At 35.8% G+C, this 27,729-nt stretch overlaps 1 protein-coding gene across 3 annotated transcripts in view; it reads right to left on the minus strand.

The window, feature by feature from the left end:
• Positions 1–887: 887 nt before the first annotated feature.
• GXYLT1 (glucoside xylosyltransferase 1) overlaps positions 888–27,729 on the minus strand; it is a 46,953-nt gene continuing 20,111 nt past the window's right edge. For 2 of the 3 annotated variants that reach the window (XM_072922202.1, XM_030258335.4), the window contains exons 2-8: positions 22,111–22,203; positions 13,650–13,824; positions 12,592–12,717; positions 11,538–11,789; positions 5,358–5,481; positions 4,860–5,032; positions 888–2,837 (exon numbers count right to left, since the gene is read on the minus strand). In XM_072922202.1, the coding sequence (XP_072778303.1) occupies positions 2,676–2,837; positions 4,860–5,032; positions 5,358–5,481; positions 11,538–11,789; positions 12,592–12,717; positions 13,650–13,824; positions 22,111–22,163 (1,065 nt within the window). In that variant the 5' untranslated portion in view covers positions 22,164–22,203 and the 3' untranslated portion in view covers positions 888–2,675. The remainder of the gene's footprint in view (positions 2,838–4,859; positions 5,033–5,357; positions 5,482–11,537; positions 11,790–12,591; positions 12,718–13,649; positions 13,825–22,110; positions 22,204–27,729) is intronic. The other variant, XM_030258340.4, reaches the window with a different exon arrangement.

Here is a 27,729-nt window from a genome sequence, read left to right on the forward strand (position 1 = left end):
GAGACAAAATAATGGTACCATGACATAGACACTAATCAAGCATGAGGAAGACAGATTTATCTTCATTTAAACTGAATGTGTATTTCCTGATGTTTATATTTTCCTATCAAACTTTACACTTTATAATAACTTCATAATAATTAAATCATTAAAAATTGGATCCCTAAAGGTCTGTAATTTGTTAGCACTCATTATATTTGTATAAAAAGCAATATTTCTAAAACCAGATAGCAATAAGAATTCCCAAGCTAGATGTAAGCTGTACACTTCTAAGTATCTAACCTCACAAATCAAGTATCAAAAAGTTTGGGAGCATAACTGGTCTCTATCACATTATCTGGATTCCCAGTCTTTTTAGTGACTCTAAATGTTTCCCTTATAAGCCAGATTTTGGGGTTTTTTTTTGTAAAGGTGGGTTGTTTTCCTAAATTTAAAACACAGGGATTAAAGAAATAAAAATGCATATGAAACAGGCACATACTCTGCAGAATTACTTAATGGAAACTTCTTGCTTTTTTAAAAACTTTTCTAAAGTGTTCATGAGCGCTACCTGGAGGTGAAGTGAGATGAGCTGTTTTCATTTCTATTAAAAAATTAATCAAAACCTAGGGCATAGGGTCATATTTTGCTATTTGTAATATGGTAAGCAAACATTTATAGTTATAAGCACAAAGTAAGAATTTTTGTGATACAATAAGCATCAATATTAATTCTTTTTGTTCTACTCCTCCACAGAATTTGAAGTTTAAGTGGAAAGATTGCTGCTAAGGTCCACATTCCCCTTTTTTCTTAAATGGTCCATTAGGTTTTAAGAGTATCTTGACATGTCTGCAACACTCTAAAAATAAATTCAAAACTGAAAGTTTCTGCAAAGACAAACACAAAAAACAAGTTGAAAGATTTTTTTAAAATACAAACATATAGTACAAGTAAAAAGAAAAGCTGAAGAAAATTGATACAAAAATCAGTATTTATGTAAAAAAATAATGCACTGCATATTGTAAAATCAGTCAGTAACAGTATTCACCTTCACAGAGATTTCTACATTTTCAGGCTTCAAAAGGTTACACAGCAAGGAAAAGAGACCGACATGACAGGCAGACTGCTTCCTAGATTCCATCCCAGAAATTTATACCCTGAGCCTGCAGGGAAATTAGAAGCAGGATACAAACTCTGCTGACAATGGAGTGTTTTCTTGTACTGCTAAAGCATTTGTCCAGCTCACATGGAGCTGGAAGTCAGAGCCAGTCTGTCTTTGACAAGGAAACAGCTACAAAAATTAAGCTTCTAAAATGGGGTTGGAATGAAGGTGCAAGTCAGTGAGTGGATCCTCCATGTTCAACACACAGGAACTGTCCTGGAATCCAAAAGCTCACTTTATGAAGACTTCATCTCACTTAGACAGTTTATCTAAGTTCATATATAGTTTACAAATACATTTCATACCATACAAGTTAAAATATTTTACCGTAACACTAGAATTCAGCCCTTTTCTTCATGGTTTTCTCTGGAGAAAAAATTTTTATTACTTAAACAGAAGTTTTTTTTTCACTAAGATAATTGGAGGAAATCTAATCCTTACCTGTTGCAAATCACTATCACCCTGTTGACAAGTAATACATTAATGTAGTGGAGGGTCTGCCCCAAAACTATTTTAAAGCCATTTATTAAAAATATTATAACAGGATATATTCTCTAAAAAAAACCCCATCTACTACACAGTCTGATGAAGCATCAGAACTCTTACTACAGCTCTTCACTTTTACATACTACATACTCTAGAACAATCATCAGGTAATAATTCCTAGTATGGAAATACAACAGCAACAGCTTTCCACCACTGGGCTTTTTTTCTACTTCCAAAATGCCCTATAAAGCTGCAAACCATGAAATTTTTTAAAGTATTGTAAGACAAGCAACTTCAAACTGGATTTTCACTTAAGACCCCCTCAGTTCTGCTCTACCTTTTGGCGCTATTGGCTCTACAATGTTGAAACAAATTATTTTTAATATAAAGTCTCCCTAGTTACTAACAGAGAAAACTAGTATCACATACTAGTCATTGTCTCAGAAAATCATATTTATAGTGTGCAGTTTACATCTGAGATAAACAAAATAAGATTGTCAAAACAGTACTTCAACATGTAAGAGATGAACATATAAAGGCACATACAGATTGTCAATGATTACAACACATTTCTTTGACAAGAGAGTATTTTCTGCACTTGTAAACAACTTTGTTTACATAAAGGCTCACACCTTTAAAGTGAGGTTAGTGCTGCTGACTCAGTTATTGCTACATTCACAGTTTAACAGAATCTTAGACAATATATGAGGTACACTCCCAAACAGAGCCATCTTCTTTCTTCCTTGTTCATTTATCATTACATAACTGAATTATGCTGACTAAAATTACTGACCATAGAAGCCAGTAACACCCAAATCATCAGATATGAGGCAAACATTACCATTGCTTAAACTTCAAAAACTACAGAAAGTAATCTTTGCAGAAAAAAGTTCTTGTTCTTCATTACATGAATATTTTCTTCATTTTTATGTATGCTAGTAAACTTTTTTTCTGGGCATATTAAGAGCCCATTCAAGCTGTAACAGAATTCTTGCACCTTTTGACTAAGTTAATTCAGTCTCTTGATGCAACAGCTAGGAGTCAAAAATCACCTTCCCTTTGATCTTCTGGCATACAAGTCTCTTATGCTTTTTGTTAGCTGCTTTATGAACACTTTGTATACTCTCCCACAGTACGTATGCGTGGTTTTCTGTAATTCCCGTTCCAGGGGCTGCAGCAGCGAATGAACCAGGTCATCTCCAAATGAATACTATAAAGAGGTTAAAAAAATTTAAGGTTAATATGGAAGACTGTCATTACTCAGAGGTATTAGAGTTTTATAAAATTTATTTTCAGCATCATATTTGCTGTCTATAGGTTTATTAAATGTTTTCAAGAACTCACGAGTGCTTCTGAATGCAGTAATTTAAAAACACCTCTAAACTGCAAAAGTATAACCTCATGCTTTCAATAAATCTAACAAGAAAGTTTTGGGTTTTTTTATGTTAAGCAAATTAACATATTCAAACAAGCAAGGAGGAAATTTCTTTAATTACCTTACTCAATTAAAAATTTACAACTCTAGAATTATTTCTGGATTTTTTTTGTTGTATGGTAACTTTCTCAAATGACATATAACCTTTAAGTAATACAAGTCTTATCAAATTATAACAAAACAAGAGTATAAAAGTGGTACTGAAGTTTCATTAAATTGAATAATGGTCAAACACATACTGTGTTTAACATGGGCATGAAATAAAGTTGTCATTAGCTCAACACTGCAATGTTTTTTATAAACAAATGGTAAGTTAAAACAGGATTTTGAAGTAACGTAATTTTGTTCATCTTATTACCATTGAATCAGTAGTGGTTTACATACTTTCTCTAACATATCCGCATACGAAATGGCATCATAAATAACGGAAAGTAATTTTTTCTTCTATTTTTGACAATGCTCAAAGGAAACAAAGAAATAATATTTTTATGGAAATACAATCACTTTTTCTGCAATGTATTCTCAGTCCCCCAAAAGTACTTTTCCTCATTTTTATACCTATATGACAATGTGTAATAAAGCAACATTAAAATATACTCTTGGTTTTTGTAGGTTATACACACAGAGTAGCCTGCTACATTAAAATGTGCATCAGTGCTAAGTTTTACAGCCCTTCAGTGAGTATACTGATGTCGTGATAAATAGTTCATTAGATGACTTATTTGCAGAATGAAGACATTGTGCTTCATCTTTAAAGGAACAGCAACATATTAATACCCTGAATTTCCGGAAAAGGTCAAAACATAGTATATAAAAAAATTTTACAATCCAAATCTGGATACAATTAAGTAATGTGCTGCAGTAAATAAATACAAACTTTGGGAACAAGGGATTTTTTTCTGCACTTTAAAATCTCCCAAAAAAACAAAGTTCTGTTGATGGCTCGTTCAGCCTGGAGACAGATTGTCGCTCTCTACTCTGCACTGGGGAGGCTTCACCTTGAGTAAGTAGTGCATATGGTTTTGGTCACAATACAAGGATACAAAGTGTCCAAAGGAGGACCACAACGATGGTGAAGGGCCTTGGGGGGAAGCCTTGTGAGGAGTGGCTGAGGGCACTTGATCTACTCAGCCTGGAGGAGACTGAAGGGAGACCTCATTGCATTCTGCAGCTTCCTTGTGAGAGGAAGAGGAGGGGCAGACACTGATCTCTGCTCTGTGGTGACCAGTGACAGGACTTGAGGGAATAGTCTGAAGCTGTGTCAGGGGAGCTTTAAGTAGGATAAAAGAAGAGGGTGGTTGGGCATTGGAACAGGCTTGAGGGGAAGTGGTCACAGCATGAAGCCTGGCACAGTGCAAGAAGTCTTCGGACAATGCTCTCAGGGATGGTCCTGTGCAGGGCCAGCTATCTGGATTTCAGTGATTGTTGTCAGCTCCTTCCTATTCAGACATTCTAAGATGTCCATATGCTCATGGAAACAGTTTACTGGGTGATTTATTAAATAAATGAGAATAAAGCCTTTTAAATAAACACTGACAACTACAGGTATTGTCTTAGAATCCCAACCCAGATATAGTCTACACTCTGTTTCAAAGGATGCTCATCAAAACGTGAATATACTGGAACTCCATCCAATCAATAAAGGAGAAAAAAGCGGCAAAATACTTGACATTACTTAAAAGTGAAAGAAATTACTTTGTTGCAATCAAGATGAATATCAACATGCCTACAAAATACATGTACCAATATACATAAACATACATGACAGAGTAAGAGTACAATGCAAAAAACACTTACATTTTTTATCGCTTCATAGACAGCCCTAAAAGTTGGTTGCTTATCATCGTGGTAAACACCTCTATTTCCATGAAGAATAAATATACCTTCTTCTTCAGCTGCCTTACAATTGCTTCCATAGATGCAGTGGTCAGGCCGGTAATTCCATTGGCAAGGAAAGACATAAAGACTTTCTGTGTGGGAAAATGAGAGCTCTGGGTTAAACTTTAAAATTGTTTCAGGAAATAAACCAATATTTTCTTAATTTATTTAGGACAGCCTTATAAATTTCTGTACAGTAGTTTTGAAATCTAACAGTTCAATAATTACGCTCTAGCAAGCTCCAGCACTGTCTCTCAAATGCTTTCAGAAAGTTAAAGAAGTGAATAGTCCTTTGAAGGCTTTTACCCAAAAGCCTACTTATTGAATATTTTCCTGGATTTTTTTTTCCTGGATATTTTTTTTTTCCATGGACAAGATAACTTCACAGTGTTAGAATAAAAATCAATGTGGATTTACCTGGATTGTGAAAAAACATAATGTTCAATAGATCCTGATCTCCCCATGTTATGTTCAACTTGTATTTCTTCAGTAGGGGCATCAGAATTTCTCCCCATTGTAACCGGACTGGTGTCATATCATTCTATTAAACAAAACAAAGCAAAACAACACACATTCAGGACAGCTGTACCTACAGGGAAGGAAATGCCTTACAGAATCATAGTAGCTTTCACTTCAAAAGTAGAAATCTCAAATGTATAGACAACTTCTTCCTTTTAAACTAACAAGCCTAACTAAGGACACTAGTTACAGACATTTCCAATATGCTTTATTTCTCAATGATCAACTTACCAAAAATTTCCCTCTAACATCTTAAACCAAGAATTCTAAGAATAGCAAGGGATTTTTTATACAGTAGTAGGATCTAATACCAAAACTGCGTTTAAGTCATGCAGCAAATAGATAGGGCATATTTAAATATCCACACATCATGCAATTTTTCGCTCTATCACAGAGTTATAATATACACAGGTTCTAACACTAACCACAAAAATTCGTACCAGTTCAATATAAAATTAATTATTAAATACACATACAGATAAAAAATACTGGCTACAAAGTAGTGTACAAAAATACAGAAATCATTCAAAGGTTTCCAGAAGTATTTTCATGAAGTTTATCTTACTTTTTTTTAGTTATTTAACTTGAATTTCCTCATCAACAGGACAACTTTTCACTAGGAAAAGTCAGTAAGAACCACAACAACAGCTGATACCAAATTCCCAAGTTCTTGATTTAGCAGAATCACTTCAAAAGAAAAGGAGTTCTTCTGGAACTGGATTTCCTCAACCAGAAAAGGATTCTGGTTGAGGAGCAGCTACTTGGAGTAAATTGGCCTACACAGAATTCCATGTTAACAGAGGGATTCAAATCTGCAGTTTAAATGGTTACATATTCTAAAGCTAATTTCTCATTTTTACAACTTATTTAAGCTCAACTAGAACAGAAATGGAACAAGGCTGCTCTCTTTGTACCCTGTTTTGAGAATGTGGATGGAATAGCACTAAGTCCCATAGAGACTACAAGCATTGCTCCCTTACTTCTATTTAAGCAAGTTGCCACAAGAAAAATTATATTGGAACATATACAGAACAGTATAGTTTCAGATTTGCATACAGGAATATCATGTTAAGAGAGAGATTACCAGGAGCAAAATACTCAGTTTGAGATTTACAGTATCAAAGACTTCTTTCTCAGAGCTTTACACTGACAAAGTAAAAAGTGCACAAAATTGTAGTGCAGTTTTTACTCTTCCCTCAAATCATTTCAGCCATCAAATATGAAGGGTTTTCAGAACTGAAGACTAAACCAAGAAATACTACAAGATTTCAGACAAGAATTAATACAAAAAAGATCTATACCTTATATTATGCAAGAAGCCAAACAGAATATTACAGTCCCTACTCTCCTAAAAAATGTATGATTGTTATTGCCTGCAAATATTTGATGAGTGCAGGCATAAGAAATGCACAAGAAAATTCTTCACTAGTAAGAATTATCGTTGGATTCAATGCAAAGTAATTAAATGAAATAAAACACAGACTTTAACACTAAGCTAAACCCTTCCAAAAAAGCAGATAAATAAGACTGAATCACAGTCAGTAAAGATTACTCCCTCACCTGAAATTTGCAATTGACATAATACTGACCTATAGTTTAAGTTTAAACAAAATGCTAAGATTAAAAACAGAATTAAATTAGCTCACTCATACAAGGCAAATCATGGTACGAGAATATATAGTAACAAACACAGCTTTAGATTAACACATAGAAATAGAAGTTTACACTGTTAAAGTCATGATTTAATAGAATTTTCTTTCACTTGTAAAGTTTTAATAGCAGAGAAATCCAGAGCATATCCCAAAAAGATGCAAAGCAGGTAAGAACATGCATCACACAACCAGATGTCTAGAAGCAATACTACTTGACAAATAGTGCTGTCAGAACTAAGAACTGGAAATTGTAATATTTCCATAACCTTTGCATAAATAGAAAAGAGCTATATATTAATAAAAAAGCAGTGATATATAATGACACCAGTGTAGGAGCAAGAGAAACTTGAATAATTACTTGTTTTCCTTCTTTAAAATATTCCATTGTAAGGTAAAACAGCCTGAGAAGTAGGATTCTGATAGAACTGCTTTTTGGAAGTTACGAAAGTAAAAAAACTCAAAATAAAAATGCTACATTAATTTTTAAATGTCCAGAATATAAGCCTTTCCTCCAGTATTCCACAACATGCAAAGAATGTTAGCAATTTGAGAAAAAAAACCCAAATGATAGTAGGCATTTCTGTGATGACATCAAACTGATACAGACAGGTTCTTAAGAACTCTCAAAACTTTAGTTTACTTGGGCAGAAGAAAATGTGGAAGAACAAAATACACGCAGGAACACTGAGGTATTTTCTGACATTTTGGGTTGTTTTTTTGTTTGTCTAGCTTGGTCATTACTCATTTCTGTACCAGAAATCTGCCTGGCCAAGGCTTAAGTCAGACTTTAAAAATCTGTCACATTTAGCCTTTTTTTAAATTCTAAGAAGAAAATAAAAAGCTGAGGAAAAATTCTTGAATCACACAGCCATATCTAAACAAACTGCAGCTGCATCCCACAAACAGCAGATCAATTTAAATTTCCTTAATGCCAAGGGAGAGCCAAACAGAGCCTTCTGTTTACACGATTCTACCCTGTTCTTACACTAACAATGTACTGCTAACACTTACTGCATGTTTATGTAAGCTGATATACCTCAATAACCCAGCAGAAGGATTTCTTTTTTCTACTGCTAGCAAATTGAATTGAATCACAGATAGGACCAAACACCAAAGGCTACAACCAAGTAAATAAGAAAAGCAGGGAAAAGCAGCTGGTAAGAGACAGGAATCTTCCCTTTAGAAGCAATTTGGTTTTGTGCAGGTTCACCATATTTCTTGAAACTACAGCCTTAAGCAACAATGAATGGTAAAAAAAGGTTATAATGGTTTAGGGTTAGAGAAGCTCTCTGAAGTATGTGATTTTTCTAAAGCATACCTGTGAACCTCTGCTTTCCACACTCTGAAGTTAATTTATTCAGGGCTTGTTTGATTTTCTAAGAGCTTATTCCCTTCCTTGACTGCCTGCATCTCAGGCACCACATCTAACCTCAATATATGTGATAGAAGTCATTCCTCTCTACTCACATTGCCTCATTGATCTTTTTGTTTAAGATTAACATGCGTTTAGTATCAGCGATATCTCTTCCAGTTTAAAAAAAATCTACATCTATATGTATACAAATACAAAAAAAGTTATCTACTATTACCTCTTCCATATCCTAAAGTCTTGAATGCTTTACATTCCAATTTTCTAACTGCTGATTAGCAGAGACAACCCTGCCTGTAGGCACTAACCATCAGAAGCTTCATTATGAATTCTCGTGTGCAGTTATGCAGTATAATGACCAGTATAATATTCAGTAACACATCTGTGCATGCACATCTATCTGTATACAAGCATACACGTGTAGTGTGTGCATTATTACATGCACATTATACATTATTGCATTATACATGGTATTTGTGCCATACATACACACAGACACTCTACACACAAGACAAATAAGACAAGACCAGAAGGAACAACATTCATTAGGCACCACCGACAGACAAGGAGCTGGGATGCTTGTCTGAAATAGCCTGATCTGACACTCCTGAGAAGACAGAGGAGGCTTGAATAGGTAAGTGGATAAAAGATGACTTAATCCTGGAGCAGTACATGGAACTACAGGTTATTGCTACCCAGTTGAACATTATAACCATTAGCTAAAGTCTCTGGTTCTATTTTTTATTTATCCATCTTCTGGATCCTCCCGACTCTTAAAAATCAATGTGACAACAGAAGATGCTCAAAGGCCTCAAGTGGTTCAGCTTATTATTTGGGCTACAACAGACAAAGAACCCACATTTTAAATCCATAGCACTGGAAGATTATCCTGATCCAAAACTTTCACTTCAGATAAATATTTCTACAGTTTCATGCAAAAAAGGTTTACAGATACTTTTAAAAAGATAAAAAAACTCCCAGAATTTATATACTCCTTGAAGAATTTGTTGAGTCTCCTGAAAGAATATAAACAAATTCACACCTTCCCATAACACAAGGAAGTATGTTCTAGTTCTACTGTATTTAACTGAAATAGTTAATGGCACACAACATGGAACTGTAAGGTCCAAAAGCATCTGCAGGGGGCAAGGGGTATTAGTCCCTGCCCCTGAATTTGGTCTACCTATTTTCCAAAGGTTTGAGAACAGTAGCTCCTTTGCTATCCGTCACAAGCAAAAGTCATACACTCTCAGGCCCACTGTGTATAGACTCACCTACACTAAATCCTTTTCCAAGTTTTGTTTTGATGTCTACAACTTTTCCTACTGACCAATTATCTTTATAATAAGACATTCAAGGAACCTGAAGATGAAAACATAGTCTCTGCAAGTTTCCATGAACAGTAGCTTTTGTAATAAAGCTTGTGCATCTTTGGGCACTGTGATACTCTGCAAGCTTGTGGGACCACACTCTAGGTACTGAGGGAGAATAAACTAAATGGTTCCCTTGCTCAGTGCTCTCTTAGCCCACACCTCACAGAATCACAGAAAAAATATTCTAGCCCTCTAGAACTAAGGGAAAGTGCACCATTTAATTCTGAATTTCAAAATACTCATTAATTAACTTAATTAAATCTTATACTTTAAGTATATATATACACTTAAATTTGAAGAAAACACCAGCTTTAGGTGTTATGGAGAAAGGACTTAATGTAATCCTCTAGAAAGCTACAGTTCATTTTATTGACAATTTTAGTACCCTACATAATCTGTATTCTTTTGACAATTTGAACTCAAATTTTACCCAAAAATGCATAAAGTTTCCAATTACTCGATAACCTAAGTCATACTAAGAAGCCAAATCAGAATTCTGTCACAGTGTGAATAAAAGACCAACTTTATCTTAGTGTTTACCACACTTAAAATAAATCACTACACAGAAATGCACTGTCAGACCTTAAGATATATGCAGCTTTCAATCCCATGTTTTTCTCTTTATACTTTTCAGTATTTTTATTTCTCCATATGATATAATCAGTAAAACAAACAAAGCAGACAATTCAGGATTTCACTGATGAGATATGTGTGTGTGTATATATATATATATATATATATATATATATATATATATATGACAGAAGTTTATTTGGAGAAACTGCAGCCATATACTACAGCTACTGTAACTTTCTACTTTTATTTACAACTGAGATAACCCATTCTCCATTTCTCTTAAATTCTCTGACTTTCCTTCAAGAAAAACACATAGCACGAAAACTACGATGAAAGCTGCTTATTACACTGGAAATGGGGGAAGAACTAACGTCTTCTGCAAATTTATATTGCTCCTCTTACGGATGAATCTTCAAGAAGTTGTTGACTGCATGATTATTTTTCCCTAATCAAACTTCTCTTAAACAGAGATGAACCCCAAGCATAAGCAAACAATACTGCTTTTGTACTTGTGTTTCAAGTACATAAGAAAAAACCTCAAGTCTGAGAAGCAATGACCATTTCTACTGCTGTGTGCATTGCTTCCATGCATGTAGTAGTAGCTACTTTCATGACGAACTTCTTTATCTACAAAAGCTAGGACTTCAAAGCAAATACAAAGATGCTTTGGGTGATAATCACCTGGCTACAATGTAAAAGATAAAAATTTGGAAATCTTCGTTTTCAACAACTTACTAAATGTTTTAGCACCACCTCCTGGTCATACAACTACACACATTTTACAAGTTTACAATAATTGTTTTTCTGGGATGCCTGAAGTGAAGAAATAATGCGGGCATATCTATTGGCAAGTGTTATTTACAGCAAATTGTATCAAGTCAAAGAATCTCTCAGGACTAAGAAAAAATAAATCAGTCAAGCACACTTGAAATTCAAGTCTTACAGTGAATGACATTTTAAAAATATATCATATTTTAAATACAGTGTACTTTGAGAGCATTATTACAATAACAGAAAAAAAAATTTGAAAAATACATATGAATATGAAACAGAAATAGAATTAAAAGATGAAAATCCACCAAAAATGCAACTGAGGCAACACACATACCTTGAAATATTTTCTTCTGATACGTGTCATATTCATTAGCATGACTCCAGAATTAATTCCAGTTACTCCATAATAGGGATGTCTAGCAAATCGATTATACCACCCAATACGAGGCTCTTCATGTTCTGGTGCCATTGCAGCAATTTGTGTGGAGTTGAACTTTCTCAGAAAAGACCAAATATCATCAACAGGCCTCAAAAACAAGATGTCAGTATCAACATACAGCAGTGAATCCACATTTTTGAGGATTAACTGTGAGGGGAAAAATTTTGAAACAAAAGTTTAAGTTTTATTGAACTTCTCTTCAAAAAACACAAGAAAGAAACTAATTTTTGTCATATGCAAATAAATTCACTTTACACTGACAGTTTGCAGTCAATAAATTTATCATTCCTTTTTCTCACATTTTAAACAATTTTTGTAGAGGGAAATAAGTTTGATATAGAACAGCATTGCAAAGGCACTCATTGCACATTTTATATGTCAGGGCTCCTTAGGAGTAGGGGGAGGCCAGGTGTAACATTAACAGGAGCTCCTCTCTCACTCCTGCTCCCTCACTTTCCCATGCAACTGATCAAACAAGTGTTAAGAGCAGTCTTTGGGAGATAGCTGTCATGGTTCTAATTGCCCAGGCCTGAAGTATGTTCTCTCAAGTGTCTTAGATGAGCATATGCACAAAACACTGCAACAAGAGCCCATTTGTTGTTTCCTTTTCTCTAGCACTTCTCAGACCCATGCATACAGGAAACTTTCCAAGTCAATGAGGAGATGAGGTGTGATAAATCCAGCTTACCTCCGAGATGATGACATGACCTATACCTCTTTCTGAGGATACTGTGCCATAATGCATCAAGTGAGAAAAGGACTTTTATGCTGTAAGGTACTAGTGCCACAAAAGAATTATAAATTTGGAGGGCTTTTTCAGATGTCAAAAAAGTAACTTTAAGGAGCAGTAGTAATTCTTCATTTAAAACCAAACAGAAATCAGATTAACAAGGACAGCTTGATGCTTCATAAACAGACTTCTGGATTGTCCTACTACAAAGTAACTTACTGGCAAAAATAGTCTTTGTGAAGCACATGGTTTAAATAATTTCTTCCATTCTGCTGCACTCTCAGATGGAAATGTTATTGGATATAATGTGTAATTAACTTTTCCTTCATAGGGGAATTCTTCGAGCTACATGGAAATAAGAAATCACAAAAATTACTTCAATTCCATAACAAAAAAAAAATCAATTTGCCATTCAAATTGATACTTGAGCACAAGTGCAATGCCTCTTTTCCATAATAGAAATCTAAGAATTTGTCAGCTAATCAAAAGACTTGAACAAAAAGTGGCAACTGCAAGCCACTATGAAGAAAAAAGATATTTGTGAAATATCAGATCACATGCAAAAGGAAGAGGAAGCAAAATAAATTAGTATTTACAAAAAAGTATACAAATTAAAACTCTTAACTAGCCACCACAGAACAAATACCAATGAAATATTTCCAAATTTAATCTTATTCCCTTTTTGCCACAGCTACTGTTTGCATAACAGTGTATATAAATTAGCATGTGTAACACACTAATGTCACAGTTAATATGATATTTTAAGCACAAAAATAGTAAAACTCTCCACAGTTATAGCTTCATCAGCTTCTAAAACTGTTACTCCAGTCATAATGTAATTTTAATTAACTGAAATTTACTAAAATTAGACATAACCGTATCTACCATATGAAAAAACTGGCATTTCACTTTCTCTAAACTGAGTCGTGCTGTAAGCACAGAGAGAAAAAAAGGACAGATCTACAATTTTTTCTTGTAAAGCCAACTCTAAATAAGCTCACACAAGGTAAGTGGTTTGTGTTCAGAACATCAGGCTTGTATTTAACAGATTCAAGATGACAAATCAGAAAGTTTTGGTCTGTCTCTAGGTGAAACTATGGTATCAGCAGCTGGCTTTCTTGCACATGAAAAAATTTCAAAGATCCCCATCCAACACTATGAATGCCTCATTACCTTAGACTCCTGCATTTCTGCCACTCTGTCAAACAAGTAGAATTGCTGTACATTGTGCTATAAATTGTGCTACAATTTAATTTAATACATTGTTGAATACTTACTATGTCTTTGAAACTCTCATGTAATTGGTCCTCAGCAAAAATATGAAAATGGAGAGGTTTGATGCTGAAAATAATGGCTGATCTCAACATAGTAACAGTCTCCTCCAGTCTTTCACCACAGGCCACCACTGCTAGATGCATTTTCTCAGAAGGATGTGTTTTCATATAATCATATCTGATACAAAAATATTTTTTCATTTGACATTATTTCTAACACATGCTTAAAGAAAAACTCTACTATTAACTGCAGCAAGTAATTAACAAAATACCCTTTACCATACTTAAACCAGCAAAGTATAACTCAAGAGAACACACTCATATATATATGTTTCCATTAAACCTGAACCATTCTCATAATCACTCCCACCATCCCAGCCTACAAAGGGAAAAAAAAAAGGTCTAGAAGATCTATAAACAAACATTTATTGTTTACAATCTTACTATTCATTACTAGCAAAGAAATTCATCAAAACAGCTATGTTAAAAGAAAGACTACATGAAGTAACACCAAAATGTCAAAGGCTGACAGCACATTAAGTCTATACATGAGTTTTTTTCCCCTTTCCCTGGACTAAATACAGACATAGGAAAAAATCACAACTACAGCGAAGTTGAACTCAACAACAAAAGTGAGATAATGCCTACTTTCAAGAAGTTCTGTTAAGAACATTTTTGACTGATCTAGGTTTTTTCCATTTTCTGCTCCAGTAAGTCCTTTTTTGTCAAACACACCCTTCAGTGCTTCACCCCTGCACTGACAAAACACAGAAAGCTTTCTCTTGTCCTTGCCTCTTGGAGGAGTACAACATAGGCTGGATGAGGGGGAAACTAATAGCTCAGATGGCCTTGTGGGATGCCCTGGTGCTCCCAGTGGTTCTGGGAAATCCCTCAGGTACACTGACCACACACCTTGAGGTCCAGGGCCTTGAGGCTAAATCATTGCAAGGAGTGGGGACTGAGAAATCCTTTATTCCTAAAGACACCTGTGCAACAGTTATTGCGACATGTGCCTGGAATGTATTATAGCGGGCACATTTTAAAGTTATTTTGCTACTAATAAAATAGACTAAAATTGTCATCAGGTAAATACCTTGGTGGCAAACACAGTGGGTATACCAAAAATCTCCTGGATTTCATAGATTTAGAAAAAAAAGCTTTCAAAGCTTTTAAACACACATCAACTCAAAGCCCATGTACAAAACAATATTATGCACTTGAGCTGTTTGCACAGACTATGGGAGGAGAAGGCTAATAGAACCAAAAGTATCTGAAGGTTTAAATTACAAGTTTAATGCCAAATTATGCACAAAAAAGAAATTCTGAAGTTAGAAAAGACTTTACCAAACTACTAACAATAGAGAAATGCTTGACAAATCATCCATTCTTAGAAACTTGTTGAAGAGAGACTCTTCAAAACAGAAATTACCAGATGTGATTCTTAGCGCATAATCTCTGCTCAATTTATGCAACCATGTAAATACATACAAGTTTTCCTTTAAATTTGAAACAGATAATATGCATATATGCCTCTTTTCTTTAAGGCACAGAAGAGCTACACTCATTATTTTTACTTCCACAAGGCAAAATATAAGCAAAGTTATCACTGTAAAACTACTGAATTTTAATGCCATAAATAATTGCTGCATTTAAAAAACATTCTGAGTTTTGAAAGAATTTAGTGCCCTGGAACTAAAAAAAAAACCTCTTTTTTTTCCTAATCTTAAAACCAGGGATTTAAGACTAATAAAATTTTAATTAGATTATGCAGCCAGTCTTAAGTCATGGTTTGAAGCATTATTAAAAATCACATGGATGAAAGACCTCATAGGTAAGATTTAGATCCAAAATAGGGTACCTAAATGAAGATGCTAACCTCAACTGTATCTGAAGTTTCATTAAAGCCCACAGAGATCTAGTGAGCACGTTATGGTGTAAAGAGAGTAATCCACCTTATTTCAAAGTAAGCACCTAAGGCCTAAATCGATTTTTAACATGGGTATAGTGCCATTTAATAAGTTCTAAAATATCCCATTTGATCTTCAGATGCCAAAAAGACTCAGTATTTCAAAGATCGTTTTGTGCCTACTAGTCCCAAAAAGATGTCTAGGATATCCAAGTGCTTAGTGATTCGCATCAACCACTTGCATCTCAGCAGCTAAATGGCTGAGCACCTGGATCATCCTCTATGCCCTTTCAATTTTAGTGACTGTTTAAGACCTCCCTGACATAGACACCAATATGCAGACATCTATATTCAGATGATTTAATCTGCAGACTGGAACTTTTTATAAATCTTGAAGCAAAATATGAAAATTAGTTCAGATTAACACACACACACACTCACAAAAAAAAATCTCAAAATATAATCAAGAATGCCCATTCAGACCTTTATACATAAAGCTAATTTAAACATGACACCATGTAGTAAGCTGTAATATAAAAAACACAATGCAACCTGAATATGATGAGGGTAGTTGAAATCCAGAAATAAGTACAATGCCACAGTGTGAACAAGCTGCAAGCAGCAGATTAGCCTCATCACTAATCCACTGAAAAGGGAATTACAATAATTAAGCCCTGAAGTCATGAGAGCCTACAGTGATATTACAAGGTCATGTGACAAATAAGGGCAAAACCTACACAAACTGCATAGCTGAAAACCAAGCTCCTGAACTACACGTAACACACAGCTTTCCATGAATAAAGTATGACAAAAATTATGATGAAGAAACTCTAAAATATACTCAGATTCAAAAACCGTAGTTTATTATTTCTACATCAAGTGACCTCTTTGAAAAAAAGAACATTTTTAAGCCACACAACAAAAAAAATGACTGATTATGTTATAATGCTGTTACAGTCACTCTGCTCACACAACCTCTTCTGTAACTTTCAGACTCGTTGAGTTCAATATTTTTAAATCTATGCTTAAAAATTACTTCTTTAAAAGCAAAAAAAATATTTAGAAGGAACGAACAAAAACTGAATTTCAGCTTGTACCAAATAGGAAATAGCTGAACTCAGATCTGTAAATTCACAACATAAAGTTTTATCCCTGAAGCAGATGGAGCAAGAACCCATTGGAAAGAACGGCCACCATTCCCTCTGTGGACTATTCACTACAAAGGGAATGAGATATATTAGATCTCAGAAATGTATTAAGGCAGAAGTTAAGAGACTTTGGAACTGTGGTCCTTACTCCAGACTCCATGAAAAGACATCCCTCAGTGATTTTAAGCTGCATTTGACTTCCCTGCATACAGACCACTGGGAAGCACAGCCTCCTTTTTAGCAAGCAGGCCTCAGTGCTGCTCCTCTCCCTTTCACATACACCTCCGTCCTCTCCCAGAGAGAAGTGCTAGCCTCATGTCCATCCAGAAACACTATTTACTGATAACCCTCAGCTACTAGCATCTTTCACTGTTTTTTCCTAGTTCTGATACGAGAGGCAGCATGAAGTGTAAATTGTTCAGCTTGAGCTCTGCAGTGTCACCTTCAATGTGAACCGTGTTTCATCCATAGAGCCAATTATGTTTTTCATTGTTTGACTTCCTTCTTCAATATTATGTCTACATGGCTTTAGTTTTTCCACTGACTTTTTCCAAAATTTTCTGCCTTCAACTGCTCCCTTCTTTTCCCACCTCTGTAACCCTTCTCCCCATCATTCTTCCACTGCAGTTAGGCATGCAGCTACCTCCCCAGAAGCCAGGGAAAGGAAAACCGTGCTCATTTGGGTAACTGGTCCGATATCTGTTATGACCAAGTGACACAAGATCTTTTGGTAATACATGTCTTTTAACAGTTCAATTGCTGAGTTTACAAAGAGCAAAATGAAATTTATTCTCCAAGGATAGTAACTTGTCTGAACCTAAACAGGCTTGGTATCAGGAATCACAGATCTGGTATGAACTTTTACTGGAAGTCAAATACAGGTCCTGAAAGGGTTAAGATGCTTCCAAAAGTGAGGAGATACTTTCAAAAAACTTGTTGAGAAGCAGAAAAACACAAACGTAGATTTTTTATATGCACATTTCTAATTACTAATACCTTCATCTTTTGGTGCGAAAGGACCTAGTGGAAAGGATGGAAAAAAGCAACAATAGAGTGAAATACAATCTGCATTTTAGTAAGGATGTTGAATAGACTAACAAAGAAAACTTGGCAAACCTAATTTCTAAAAAAAAATCTCCAATAATGTGGGAGTCCTAGCTCCTGCAGGGGAAGAAAACCCTCTGGTAATTAAAGACAAGTGAGAAGAAGAGAAAGAAGGCACCTATAACCCAGTAAAAGGTACTGAGCAGGATGCCATGACAGGATTTGAATCTTTAGGAAGAAATAAGAGAATTTCAATTTTATGAGGATACAAATTACACATGAGGGGTAGGGACAGTAAAAATAAACAAAACACTTGTGATAAACCTCCATGCATACTCCCATGAGTTTAGGAAACACATTTAAAACACTCCACTTTTGACAATGTGAGCAAAAACCATGGATTTTAAAACATGCTACTCAGTAGCAGCAAAAGGCTAGGTAAGCAAAAGGCCAGGACTTGCCCTCATGAATTTCTGTGCCAAGTGTTGACTTTCATTCTATACTGATTAATTCTGTTGTTAATAACCTCTGAGAGAAGAACATAGGATATCCTCAGTGAACCTGCTACAAGAAGGTTTTCCAAAGCCTGTCTGTCAAGACACAGCCTTATATTTAAAGATGTTTACCATGACACATTGTATACTAAATTAGCATTTCTAGGTCAATTAGAGTTACAAAGCTGTAATTTGATGGTAAGCTACAGAGGACTGTTTTGACAGGTTATTTCCAGAACCTTCATGGCATCCCAGCTGCACTTCCTGGAGAAAAAAAAAAAAAAAACAAAAAAAAAAAAAAAAAAAAAAACAAAAAAAAAAAAAAAAAAAAAAAAAACCCACACAAATTGTATTGGCACTAAAATACCTACCAGCTCCATAAATGCTTAGTTCTGTCCTTTCAACTTGACACAAGGAACTGCAGTAGAGGTTACCTTTATTTGTAGAAGGTAAAGTTCTCCTATTCTCACATAACATATGGAAAGCACAGGTGAAAGGGTACCAAAACCTCAGTATCCTGTATATAGTTCCATCTAACTCGGTGTAATAGAAGTGGTTTTCATCATTAGCGTAAAAAACATTAAAAACGTTATATTCATTAAATTGTGCAGGGAAAGTATTTTCATATATTCAAACTGTATTACTTTAAAGCTGACACTACAATATACCTCAGAGATTATGGTAGATATGTAGGTACAATACAGATGGCTTACTTATTGCATCCTTTTTCCTCTTAATACCCTGTTTGATGGAAATCAATCAACCACTAAGAAGCCTAACCTGGCAGCCTTTAGTCACCAGAAAAACAAAGCAAATAGACAAAGTAAGAAGGCAGCAAAGCTACACTGATTAAAATCCAGCTGTTACATCACTCCCACAGTTATTAGAAGTAAGATCAAGGTAACTAAGACATTATCTGGATTTGAAAGTGATGAAAATTCTAGTTTTTACTTAGCTTAATGTTCTACTACAGCACTGCATTTAAAACATGTCATAATCAAGAGATTATTTTGCAAAAGTACGCTAATGATACCACTAATGATGTCCAAGTGTAATCTACTCAATGCCAAGTCAATTAGTAGATTAGGTTTGAAGTTACAACATATGAGTAATTTTAAATTGCCTATAAAAATAGAAGCCCCATTCTCCAGTGAGCCTGATAATATAGAGAAATTCCTTTTTTCAGGACTAGCAGAATTAATTTCAATATAACCATACCACATGAAGCTCAATATACCCAAAAACTTAGTGAAACTTTCTACTTTAGCAGGCAACACAAATTAAAACCCACTTAGTTGCAACATCCAACAACTGAAATCAGCCTGGTCAGATAGCCATAGTAATAACCCCTAAGAACTACTTCTTAGTCAGTCCCAGTAGGAAATAAGCAGCCATACCAGCTAGACAGCACTGAGCACCTTGAAATGTGTACTAGAAAAGCATCATCTAGACCAAAATCTGAGCCTCATGTTATCTTTATCAGCATTTTTAAAGTTTTGATAAAATCTATACCACTGCATGTAAAAGCAATGCCATGCTTCCTCTGTCAACGTGAGAGCTAACAAATACTCTGTGCCAGAATGGTGGTGAAAAAATGGGTGCAGAATAGCTACAAAATCCTTCCCACATACAGCAAAAGCAATTGATCTTACACTCATTAACCTGAAGATCCTTATTATTCATTATTAGAACCAACACCTGTTCAGAGTTCTTCAATTTCAAATGATCTTCAACTATTGCACGACTCATACTGAGGTCTATATACACTATCTCTCTCTCAAAAATTTTCCAGATTCTTCCGTATGTTACCAACATTTCTATCACATATACTTGAACCTTAAAAATCTATACAATATTAGTTTTCACTTAATACACTTAGAGCTACTTAGAGGAAGTAATGTAGAAAGCTGCATTTCAAAAGTGTCAATGCCAAGTTCTCTCAAGGGTAAACAAATCCCTGTGGTTTTGATATTCAGGAAAAAAAGCTAAGTGGAATTACAAGTCAGAAACAGAGCCATAACAAGCTTTTTTTCAACAAAAATACTTAAAAATCCAAAAGCTCACAATGTTTTAAAAACTTAGTGGAAAATGGAAAGGAGACATTCTAACTCTGAGACAAATTAGAGCACCTCACTGGGGAATTCAACAAGCACTGAAGTCAGCACAACATATTGGGATTAATTTAATAGTAGGATATTGATAAAACAACGCAGCTTAATGTGAAATGTTTAATCTGAACACCACACACCCTTCACTCATTTGAGCAGCTTTTTTCCTTTCAATTTAAAAATGTATAAACATGAAATTCTACAAACATTAGGCATTCACCATGAACCATGTTTCATCATGAAAGTGGGCTCATCCAGAAAAGTCATAATCAATGCATACTTCAACACAAGTGTCTTCACAGCCACATATCGAATTCTTAGTAGATTAATACAAGTTACAGCTTAAGGTATGTGCAAATAAACTGCATGGGATTTGTCCATTTCTGGTTCCAAGGTTCCACTTGCCTCAAGCCTGACAGAATATTCAGAAAGGAGGTTTTCTGCTATTTTTGTGCATTACTTTGTATTCATGGACTTCTTCATGCTTAGTGGGGTCAGAAGACAGCAAGACCCTCTCCTGTCTCAGCACTACAAGTGTTAGACTGGCCCAGATGCCCAAACAATCCCATCCTGTACCTCCACCTAGCATAAGCTAAACCCCTACACCCTCAATCACAACAGCATTTGATTTATTCCACTGCGTTAGACTTCATAAAGCTAAACTCCCAAAACATAACCAATAAGGAAAAAAAAAAAAAAAAAAAAAACGTTGTTTCTGTCTATTCAGATAGCTAAATCTGCCTAACAAAGTCAGGTGAATCCCTATGGATTGACACAGTATGGATTGCTACCAATGGCAATGAGAAAAACTCAGCAGCCCCTAATTGCAGATGAAGTGCACTAAGAGAATAAAAATAACTCAATCTAAGTAACTTCTTTAAGGAATTTCTTGACAACTGATGAGCTTAAAAAGACTGAAAACACACAAGCAGAGAGGAATAAGGGATCTAAAGCCTTTCCTAGAATAATTTTCAAAAACTTAGTAAGTCTTGTGAAGCTAAACTTTTTTTCCCCTTTGCTTTCCCAGAATATTCAAAGTTTCATACTAACAGGAAAAGATATCAAAGGATGATCAGCAAAATTTTAAATGTAAGAAAAATTGCCTTAAAACTTTGGTTATATACTGAAGAGAACTATGCAGGTTAGAGAACTACCTGACAAGTAGCTTACTTCTTTTCAAGCTACCTGTGTAATGTAACAGCCTAGAACATCAGAGCCACCACGTCAAAACATTTAAACTTATTGTTAAAGATAGAGCATTAAAGAGACAGTCTATTATTTAAAATACTAAATTTTAAAGAACATTCAAAACAGTCTCTTCAGTGCTTTTGGATGAAGTACCCTCCTTTAATCTTATAAACATGCAACTTCAATTTTAAAAATCCACATGTACTTACTAAGCATATCATTTTACCACAAGTTGTATCATGGGTATTAGTGTGCAGCAATTACTTGAGGAAAATTATTTATCATTAACTTTTCAGACTATACTCAAGACAGGCTTTTAACAGATGTTAGCAAGTTTCTATCTAATGAAACAATATAACTGAAAAAAATCTACTCTTGGCAGTAACACTTGAGTCTACAAATCCAGAACACAATGTAACAAGAAAAAACCCAGCTAAAGGCAACGACAATATAAGCAGGTGAAATGCATGTGAAGTAATCAAGATATTTTGTTTTGCCACCTTGCTAAAGAGTCAAAAAACATCAGCTACATCTGTCTGCAATCAAACAATAAAGTACTATTTAACAACATCCTACCTAAAAGCAGCTTCCCAAAAGCAGTTCATTCCACAAACATCAGAGGGCAGCATCCAATAGGAATTCCAGAAAGATACAGACAAATTCTTACACCTAACAGAATAAGACAAAAATAACCTATATAAATGTTACTGATTTTATGGCAAACTTAAATGGATAGTCTCCTAGCTCAAGCAGTTAATTAGTTGGCAGAAAACTGGCTATGTAATGCAACTGGAATACAAAGGAGAAGGTATTAGAAGCCAATCAGAAATTTTTAGCGATAGAATGATCCCATCCTTTATCCTTTCCTCTCCATTTATTTTCAGAATGAGAAAAACAGAGGGGCTGAGGAGGATTTTTGAGGATCCTTCTATGTTTTAGGCTTAAATTAAGCCCATAGGTAACAAGTGGATGGCGACACATATTGCTTAGAAAGAACTGCACCTTTTCAATACCTTTGTCTACTCAAAGCGGAAGAGCAACTCTAACTTTTAATTTTTGAGGTTACATTGTTCATTTAACACAATCCCTATTCACCCATTACTCTAGTCAGTGCAAACGTGCAAATCGGATTTTTAATAAAAAAACGCACTTAGCAGCACCAAGGAATTCCACTGTTTCATAACAAATGGTTAATGCAATACAGAAATAATCATAACATTTCACAAGTTTTCTTTCTTCGTACTAATAGCAAGACTAATAATTCATTGACTTGTGCTACATTAACAGCTAAAAAAAGCAGGGTTTGCTAGTTCACCATTACATTTTATGCAGCAGCAATATAGGAAATATTTTTTTAAATAGAAACAAAAGTGCATATTTCAAAGGTTCTGGTGAGAAAATCAACACCAAGAATCACAATCTGAAATGAGTAAGCAGACTATTGTAAAGCAAGAGATACTCTCTTGAGTGACCTTATCTGCTCCCGGCCCTGGTGATACAAAGACAGTAGAACTTATTCTCCCTTGAAAGTTAGTATCTGTACCTAAAAGACATATGCAAGAAAAAAACCAACACAAAACCTGCTGATCAAAAGCTATTTAAGGACTATAGCTCAGAACTCTACTGGAAGCTTTGCAAGTTTGAAATTAATCTGTACCATCTTGGTAGTGTAATCTGAAACCTGTGAAAGCCAATGTTTTGCAAATACCAAACAATAATAACTTAATGTAGCATCAAAAAAATGACAAGATTAGTAATTTCTGCTTTTTGTAACACTTTAGAAAAACGACCTGATAAACACAGTGTGTCACTGTAAAGCCTCATTTAAGTGCTATGGGGGATGGTGCAGCTCTTCGGTAGATCACAGGAAATCCTTGTATTCTGTAGATAAATATGCTGGCAAGAATTTTCAAGTAATTTTATTTCATGACTTAAGAATGTTCTCCACAAATAAAAACCCAGGTACAAAAAATGAAAATATAGACTGCAACTCTATTTCAGGGATATCTGCACTACTCCTCAACAAAGTTTAAAACCATGAGTTGTCTCTGCCAGATTCTTTCTTACATTACTCTTTGTGGCTTTTGAAGTTTTGTAAAATCTCCAAGGCACATAAGGTCTTCCACTTATCTGAAGAACAATCTTTACAATCTCTACTACTAGCCTTTTGAAATAACTGTTGCTCATTACTTTTAAGATAAATTAATAGACAATCTCTCCAAAAGAGTTTTGTTTGGAAGACTATTATGCTATTATTACAGAGGATTCCGCTTTCAGTTGTCAGTAAGTTTTCTTAGCTGTCTTGAGTATTACCCTACCCAAACAACCAAGGCAAGAGGCAAATCTGAAGTAATGGCTGTGTCACTTCTCTGACACATTAGGCCTTTCAAACATTCCATTTAGCAAAATATTATCAGCCTTGGGTTTGATTCATAAACTGTGTATTTAAAACAACACTGTTACAAGAATATGTATGTAGGCAATTTACCTAATGTTAGCTTAAGACATTCTCCTGTCAACAGCAGTCTCCCTCAGTTGACCACACGTTACCATATTCCCCAAAGTTTTTTCATATAAAGGATTAAGAGACTGGAATAATTGGACATTTTCTTCTTGTCATTCACAATAAGATCATTGAAAATGCCACTCATTAAGGTATTTTTTGACTTGAAATGAAATTTGATGAAAGATTGGACTACAAACAATTGCTTTATACAGCTAGGGATATGCATTGTACCTGTTCACAAACAGGTACAGTCACTGTTACCTCAGAGAGGTTACTAGTCTGACAGGAATAGTCACCTTCAGTACTGTGGAGGGACATTTTGCTCACATCTGTTGTTATGTGATTAAAGGCCAGTCCCCACAACTAGAAAGCAGAAAATTATATGAGGTGAAACAAACTAAACAAGGCACACAGAGTATGCTAACACAGCCCCTAATTAGCAAGGGCAGAGAGAGCCCATGAACCAGGCAGATGATCCATCCACCAGCCTAGGTAACAGGAGACACTCTCCAGGCCAGTTTAGCAACTGCTAATGGGGTTACTGCCTGAAAGGGTGTAGGACTCACTGTGGGATCAAAGGTGGACTGGGGAGGAAGGAGAATGCAACAAACAGAGAGATGGTAAGAGGTTCCAGTCACATGTGATGCCTTCTGTTCTCCTGAGTGTGTCAGAATGCCTGCAAGTGAGAAGATGGTCACAGATGCCAGGTGCCCACAAGCCTCTGGTGCCAGGGACTGGAGAGACGTGTGTGCACACCATGTGTGGGTGGGTGCATGCTGGCGCATGTAACCACCAGCAACCAAACCAGCCTGCAAGCAGAGCAGGAGGCTGGGGAGCCAGGTGTCAGACAGGCCATAAGACTGGGCCAGACTCTGCAGAGAACAGCGAGTCTGAGCTACTGAAAGAACCTCTCTGCACATAGCCACAAGGTCAGGGTCTGAGGGATAACGACTGGAAGCACCAGAAAGTCTGAGCTGGCCACCTGGGGTTTGAGGAGCGGCTAATGTTTAAAGCTATAGGTCAGGACCAACTATCCAGAAGACTCCCTCTCATGAGGGAATCCTGTGGCCTGCTGCCACAAGGCTAAGGCCAGTAACTGGAAAGATCCAGCACATTCACCTGTACATGTGTCTGCACATCCAAAAGGGTGTGAATTGGGTCTGCAAGCCTCAAGGATTCACACACTCGGGTCAGCAACAGTGGAGGCCAGAGGATCAGGAGCCAGTTCCTGGATGGACCAAGTGTCTAAGGCCAGTTACAGGAGGAATCCCCCTCACATATACTGATGTATTTATTTTTCATTAAAACCTTTCACCCTGATCTGTCAGAGAAGGGAAAAGGATGAGGACACTTGTTTGTGGTTGTGCAAGCACTGTCACCTGTGAGCTGATCTCTGTGGCCGGCCATGTGTGTATGCACAAGGAGCTTATGATCCCACTGGAATAAATGTTCCGCTTTGCTACTGCCTGGACATCCAGGAACATGGAAATGCAGCAGCCTTGCCTTCATTACACTACTGGGCTGGACAATTCCTAACATGTACCACTGTCAAAAATACAAAAAAGAAGAAATAGGAAGTTTCAAAAATCACTGGTTTCATAGACAATCATTCTCAGTGATCTGTTTGCCAATTCAAAGCATCTCTTCCTTAAGCATCCAGCCATTTCTTAACTAAGTCTATCAGTTAATCTAGCTTCAACAACCCTTGGATTTTAGTGCTATGACCTGAAAACTTTTCAAAATGAAAGGACAATTTCAAATTAGTGTGCAAAATACATAGCAGTGCATAAGTTGCAGTCATGAAGACTGAGGCCCTGTGCTCAGGCAAGTCAAGTTTTAACCATAAGAAATCCCTTAACAATCAGTGGTAACCTTTTGTTAATGAAGTTCATGGTTGTCAGAAATACTTTTCAATCCATGTGGCATATCTGTAGTACTGTAACTCCACAGCAAACTTAGCAGAATGTCCAAATGGTGAGGGGTGCAGCCCTGATGACTACGTTCCTGTCATAATTCCTTTCATTAACAACCTAAGTTTTATCAACTGCATGAACCAACCAATAGACAGACTTAAGTCGCTCCTACAGCATAGTCCACAAGTGCAGCAGAACAGGAAGGATGCATTTCCTTCCTGCTCCTAATCACACAGAAGTAACAAACTGGGATAATAACTGCTTAATTCAACTCCAAAATGCACTAAGAATTTCTAATTCTCCTCAACAGCTTTTCTGAACATTTGCAGCAATACCACAGATTTGTTATGACGTATTTTGTCATAGAAGCAATGGCTTTATTAGATAGGAGAAAGTCAATGCAATGCTACATGTCTGTCACCTCAACTTTTTAACTGGAAAAATCTTGATAACATTTCATTGGTTCACAACATTCCTATTCAAAATAATATTTGCTGCTCAAATGCTTGTAAAATCCAGAAGAGTTTTTAAATCAAGTTTCAACTTGAAATCATTGAATATTTCATCCTTCTAAGTTTACCTCATATTTTGAAGTTCTTTGGCAGGTTCTGGACCAATTTCTTAAAATAAGAATAGCTGAGAAGCAAACTAGTGAAACTGCTGGTTAAGCTCTGATACCAATGAAAACAGCTGTGTACAGGCCAAGGAAAGAACCAGCTACCTGTTATAACCACGCCCCTCTGCTAAGCTTGTGGATATACTTTCTACCCTTTTCCATGCACTATAGTCCACTTAGCTCTCCCTCCGCCAGAACAGTTAGAGAGCAAGAGACTGGTACAATCAAACATCAGTGCCACACATAGCAGAATGGTATGGCTGGCAGCACAAAAACCCTACACTACAGTGTAAGGGAAACATGTTCCATTTTAATAGGGTTAAATTCACTGACCTCACTAAACTGAAAGAACTGGACAACAGACTGATTCCTTTTGTATATATCAAAATTCTATTAGAATAGCACTTTTTTGGATCTGAATAGAAAGATGAACATTATCTGCCTAACTGAAGTGGCAATACTGACAAAATACTACCTTCAAAAGAGTTAACAGGTCCTCCCAGTTTTGTATCATCTGCAAACTTGTTTAGTACCCCTTCCAGTCCTGCGTCCAAGGCATTTATGAAGATGTTTAGCTACTAAATTCTTCAGCTGTTTATATCAAGTGTTCTTCAGCTGTTTATATCAAGTCTCAAGATACAAACCTTCAGTCTCCAGTCCTCTTGTTCCTCAGGCATAGAGTAGCAAACAACTCCTTACCAAAGAGATTACCCAATAAATTCCTGTGAATTACTATGTTTACTGGAGGATCCTGCCTCAACCTGTAATTCTATTTTCAATATGGTACTTCCTTAGAAGTTATTTTCTTCTTAAACATGTCCCCACCATTGCTAAATTCTTCCAGGTGTAGTATTCCAAAGCCTTATTCGATGCTGGAAGTTTTCATGTTTGCATGTTTCCAAAAACTAACAGAAAACTCAATGTCTCCCTCCCCTATCCCAGAGCATGATCAAGCTCTTTCTGTCCACCAAAGTAGACTATTCAGGCAAAGAAAACACTTCTTGGCTAAAGAACACAGAAAAACACTCCTGAGAAAAAAAAAAAAAAAAAAAAACCAAAAAAAACCAATTACTTAGGTTGACAGTTATATTTGCTTTGCTGAACTGTATTTTAAAGCTATCAGTGAACACAGCTGAAGCAACCCATTTATGAAAGTTACT

Source organism: Taeniopygia guttata, chromosome 1A, assembly GCF_048771995.1.
Source record: "Taeniopygia guttata chromosome 1A, bTaeGut7.mat, whole genome shotgun sequence".
NCBI classification, from domain to species: Eukaryota; Metazoa; Chordata; class Aves; order Passeriformes; family Estrildidae; genus Taeniopygia; species Taeniopygia guttata.